The sequence below is a fragment of the Pempheris klunzingeri genome, chromosome 20 (genome assembly GCF_042242105.1).
Source record: "Pempheris klunzingeri isolate RE-2024b chromosome 20, fPemKlu1.hap1, whole genome shotgun sequence".
NCBI lineage: Eukaryota > Metazoa > Chordata > Actinopteri > Acropomatiformes > Pempheridae > Pempheris > Pempheris klunzingeri.
In genome coordinates, this window is record NC_092031.1 from 1,945,133 (window position 1) to 1,950,575 (window position 5,443).

At 42.6% G+C, this 5,443-nt stretch overlaps 1 protein-coding gene across 1 annotated transcript; it reads right to left on the reverse strand.

Annotated features, from left to right (window-relative positions):
• Positions 1-977, reverse strand: LOC139219391 (gastrula zinc finger protein XlCGF57.1-like). Its single transcript, XM_070851215.1, has one exon. It carries the CDS (start codon positions 960-962, stop codon positions 186-188), a length of 777 nt encoding a protein of 258 aa, XP_070707316.1. The 5' UTR covers positions 963-977; the 3' UTR covers positions 1-185.
• Between the last annotated feature and the right edge of the window lie 4,466 nt (positions 978-5,443).

A 5,443-nucleotide genomic window follows, 5' to 3' on the forward strand; every position in this document is an offset into this window, starting at 1 on the left:
ATCCAACAACCAGGATGAAGATATGATCCAGGTTGCATTTCTAGATATTTTTCCATATTTCAAATTTAAGGTGACAAGAGATACAGAAATTATAGAGGATGGGCCGATAATACAATTCTAAAAAATGTAATTGTTCATCCCAACACAAGTTATGTTTCACTACAAATCCTGCAACTGAACAGTTTCTATCCTGTGTGGATTCTCATGTGACTCCTTAGGTTTCCCTGCTGTCTAAATCGTTTCCCACAAAGATCACAACCAAATGGTTTCTCTCCTGTGTGGATTCTCATGTGTGTCCTTAGTTTTCCCTGCTGTCTAAATCGTTTCCCACAAAGATCACAACTAAATGGTTTCTCTCCTGTGTGGATTCTCATGTGTGTCCTTAGATTTCCCTGCTCTGCAAATCGTTTCCCACAAAGATCACAACCAAATGGTTTCTCTCCTGTGTGGATTCTCATGTGTGTCTTTAGTTTTCCTTGCTGTGTAAATCGTTTCCCACAAACATCACAACCAAATGGTTTCTCTCCTGTGTGGATTCTCATGTGTGTCCTTAGGGTTCCATGCACTGCAAATCGTCTCCCACAAACATCACAACCAAATGGTTTCTCTCCTGTGTGGATTGTCATGTGTGTCCTTAGTTTTCCCTGCTGTGTAAATCGTCTCCCACAAACACCGCAACCAAACTGTTTCTCTCCTGTGTGGATTCTCATGTGTGTCATTAGGGTTCCCTGCTGTGTAAATCGTTTCCCACAAACACCGCAACCAAACTGTTTCTCACCTGTGTGGATTCTCATGTGTGTCCTTAGGGTTTCTTTTCTTCCAAATTGTTTCCCACAAACATCACAACTAAATGGTTTCTCTCCTGTGTGGATTCTCATGTGTGTCCTTATATGTCCCTGCTCTGCAAATCGTCTCCCACAAACATCACAACCAAACTGTTTCTCTTCTGTGTGATGTCTCATGTGTCTCTTTAGGGTGTCTTGTCTTCTAAATCGTTTCCCACAAACATCACAACCAAACAGTTTCTCTTCTGTGTGAATTGTCTGTGAACCTTCCAAAGTATTTACATCTGACTCAGACTCCCTGGCCTCCTTCCAACCACTGTCACTGTCTTTATTTTCAGGACCAGAATCTGCCAAAGATTCTTGTCTGTCTTCATTCTTGATTTCAATCTCTGAAGCCTTTTCATCAGTACTTAGTTGTGAGTGACCATCTGGATCTTGGTTCCTGGCTGGTTCTGATCCTCCACAGTCCTCTCCATCACTTTCTGTTTTTATCTGTGTAGCTGAGCTGCTAACTGGAGGCTCTGCCTCTCTGTTGTCCTCAGTTTGACTTTGATGAAGCTGTGAAGACTGAGGTTTCTCTTCATCTTCACTCATCACAGGAACTGCAGTGGATGGAAACCTGGTGATATCAGGCTCCTCCAGCCTATTAAGCTGTTCTCCCTCCTGACTGGTCCAGACTTCATCCTGTTCCTCTTTTATGTGGAGGGGCTCTGGGTGCTTCTGCTCCAGGTTTGGGCTCCACTGAGGGGGATCCTCTTCTTTAATCACCAACAGTTGCTGGACATTTGCAGGGAACACTGAAACACACACACAGCCATTATGGATAAGGTTGACTTTATATTCACACTGATATTTCTGCTAACTTCATGCTCCTTGCTTGTTGCAAGTAAAACTTTGAACTGAGATCTCTGTCTCTGAGAGTTTATCTTGTGTGTTGGGAAATTAATGGTACGAACTAACCGCGAAAATACAGTTCTGGTCTTATAGAAATAATTTCCTGACACTAACATAGTAATAGCAAAATTTGAAAATGAACAACAACAAATCAATAATGTGAAAGATGGAGTTCCCTTAGCAGATATTAGGATAGAGGACAACAATGTGTGTAACTATTGTAACGGAGAAACATCAATAGCAACAGAGGAAGTCTTTGTTAGTGTTTGACTGCAATTTGCTTCAATATTGTCTGCCAAGTTAAAAGATTGACTGCAGAGACACTGCAGAATAACTGCACCAGACAACATACATTTGCCAGCAACTTCAAAAAATGTTACAAATCTTCAAAGCAAAACTGTTTCTCTAATTTGATATGGTTATGGTTCTGCTTAGGTCAGACTTTAGAACCTAATGACCCAGTTAGTTTTAGATAAAAGATCCTGGTTTGGGTTAAAATAATTGTTTGGGTAAAGTTAGGGACCTTCGTCATCATGGTAACAATAATAACCCCTTGGCTAAAGTTAGGGAATGACCAAGGTCACTGTTAAAGACCTACGGTGACTGTCCATAGAGGAGAAACAAACACTGGTCTCCTGTGTCAACATCAAATGTTTTGTTGACCCGTCTAACCACCCCAACCTCGTACCGTCACGTGAGCAGTGCCTTAACCTTCTTTCATCCAATCTACACCAGTGTCCTGAAGAAGAGCTCTCTCTCTAGAAACATTTCATCATTTATTTTACTTACTTGACAGTAAACACTGTGTCAAAAACAGTTTGGTCTCGATCAAACAGTCAGTAACTGATGCTGTTGATGTTGTTAGGTTACAAATTTCTGTCAGTTAAGATGAGTAATGTTGTTTTCTGAGATGATTTTCTGTAATTTCTCTGAGCTCTTCTCACATTTTTGAAGTGTGCAGGGCTGAGTTTGAAAAGAGTGATATCCTGCATTTCCATGCACCAATTAGGATTTTGCAACATTAAGATGTATTGATGTTTGCAGTATAAAACACAAGAGTCCACAGTTTCTCTGGACCTGAAGTGGACTCCCCACAGACACTCTGTCTGTGAAAAGGCTCAGCAGAGGTTGTACTTCCTGCTACAGGAACTACTTTTTGCACCACAACTACCTCCACTGTACATACTGTTGTCATGAGTACTTTATTGTTCTTATTGTTGTAGTTTATTTCTTACTTTTTTTACTGTAAATAGAGAGACAAGCTTCAAATTCATTGTTTGCTTGTTCAAACTTGGCCATAAAAAGTTGGTTCTGATTCTGATAATTGCTAAGTTATTATATCAGCTGGTGTTTTGCACGTGAAATAAATGAGAAAAGAGTTTAACAAATCATTCAGCAGGTGGTGGTTTACACTCCAAAATGGAGATCGAGGAGCCTTAACCTCATAATTTGGAGTTGATGATACATGTTATTATTGTGGGGAAAAAAATCTCTTCGTCAGGTCTTCGACAACACCTGAGTTAAAAGTACTTCAAATAGCTCAAAAAGTCAAAAAGTATCTTGTAAAGGTCAGTAAAAAAGACTGAATTCAATAAAACCAGAGCTCCCTCTCCAAAACTCTCTCACCTCCGTTTGCTCATTCTAGTAAAGACAAAGCTGAAATAAATGGCTAAAACGATCCTCAGTTAGAAAAGGTAAGAGGTTAGACTTTACTTTTACACAGTTAAACCAGCTGAGAACATCACACCGTGATTTATATTAGTAACTAAAGTGAACATGAGCCTCGGTGAGGCTGCAACTCTGCCTCCTATTAGTTAGCAAGCTAAGCTAACTTCAGCAGCACTGTGGCGATTAATAAGAGGAGCAAGAGAGAAGATGAACATGTACAAACCTAAACTGTGTAAATGGACTTTAGGGTTGAAAACCGCATCCAGTAGTTTGTATCGTCGCTCGTTTTCTTTTAAACGAGTCAGTTCCTCCTCGAAATCTGCTATTGTTCTTTCAAACAGCTCAAATATCTCATCTTCCGCATCCAGTCGCTGTTTCAGCAAAGCTCTCAGCCTTTGGAGCTTCGACATGTCGCTAAACACACAGACAGAAGCTTTTTCTACTTAAGACTCCGTTTAAACGTTACTGAAGCAGCAGCAGTGAAAACAGTGAAAAGCCGCCTGGTCAAGAAACCAGGAAGTACAAACCACGTGATAACAGGCATTCCCGCGCTTAACAGGAAACCACGTGATCTCTTCTTCTTCTTCGGGTGAATGAGTGTAGACACTATAAGGGTATAAGGGTACGTACGAGTCGGCAGGTGTGACAATGAGTCCCTGACAACAGATAATCAAACAGCAGGAAGTAGTGGAGTTTCAGCGGTAAACTTTATTATCATCTTTGCAGCTTTTAAGTGTTGGCAGTAACTTCTGCAGTCTGTCACGGTGAGAAATGTGTTTATTACATGTCAATACATTAACATTTCTAGATATGTTTATATAGACTTAGACTTAGACTTAGACTTATTTTATTGATCTCCCATAGGGGGAAATTTACATGTTACAGCAGCAACAATAGACAAGAAAGAGTGAATACAAGCAACATTGGAAAATAAAGCAAATAGCAAAATAAATATGTGTCGTGATGATAAATAAATATTTACACTATGGAATATTTACATTACGGAATATTTATATTATGTATCATAAAATAAAATGTGAAATGTACAAGTATGGGCAGGAATATCAAGGAGTGGAATGATATGAATGGAAAAACAGTATATTAACATCAGCCAGTGATGCTGCTGTTGATGAGTCTGATGGCTGATGGGAGAAATGACCTGCGGTAGCGTTCCTTCTTGCAGGGTGGGGGCCTCAGCCTGCTGCTGAAGGAGCTGCTGAGGGCCCCCACAGTCCCGTGCAGGGGGTGAGAGGGGTTGTCCATGATGGACTTGAGTTTTGTTTGTGTCCTCCTCTCACACACCTCCTCTATGGAGTCCAGGGAGCAGTCCAGGACAGAAGCGGCCCTCCTGACCAGCCTGTTCAGTCTCTTTCTGTCCCTCTCCGTGCTCCCTCCTCCCCAGCAGACCACTGCATAGAGGACTGCAGACGCCACCACAGAGTCATAAAAAGTCCTGAGCAGAGTCCTGTACACTCCAAAGGACCTCAGTCTGCTCAGCAGGTGGAGACGACTTTGGCCCTTCTTGTACAGGACGTCTGTGTTATGAGACCAGTCCAGCTTGTTGTTGAGGTGAACACCCAGGTATTTGAGGGTGTTGAGCTGAAGATGGTTTAGCTCACACCAGTCAACGAAGTTAGAGACGACCTCCCGGTACTCCTGTTCGTCCCCCTCTGACACACACCCTACGATGGCTGTGTCATCGGAGAACTTCTGGAGGTGACAGTTCCCAGAGTTGTAGCTGAAGTCCGAGGTGTACAGGGTGAAGAGGAAGGGGGAGAGTACTGTCCCCTGTGGGGTCCCTGTGCTGCAGACCACCATGTCAGACACACAGTCCTGGAGCCTCACGTACTGCGGTCTGTTGGTGAGGTAGTCCGTTGTCCATGCAGCCAGGTGACAGTCCACTCCCGCTCTTTCCAGCTTCACCCTGAGCAGTGACGGCTGGATGGTGTTGAATGCACTGGAGAAGTCAAAGAACATGACCCTCACAGTGCTGCCGGTGTTCTCCAGGTGAGTCAGGGATCTGTGAAGCAGGTAGATGACTGCATCATCCACTCCAGTGCTCGGTTGGTAGGCAAACTGCAGTGGATCCAGATGTG

Bases quoted from the DNA above. Each gene is read 5' to 3' on its own strand.
- LOC139219391 (XM_070851215.1), bottom strand. From the start codon at position 962: ATGAGACATCACACAGAAGAGAAACAGTTTGGTTGTGATGTTTGTGGG.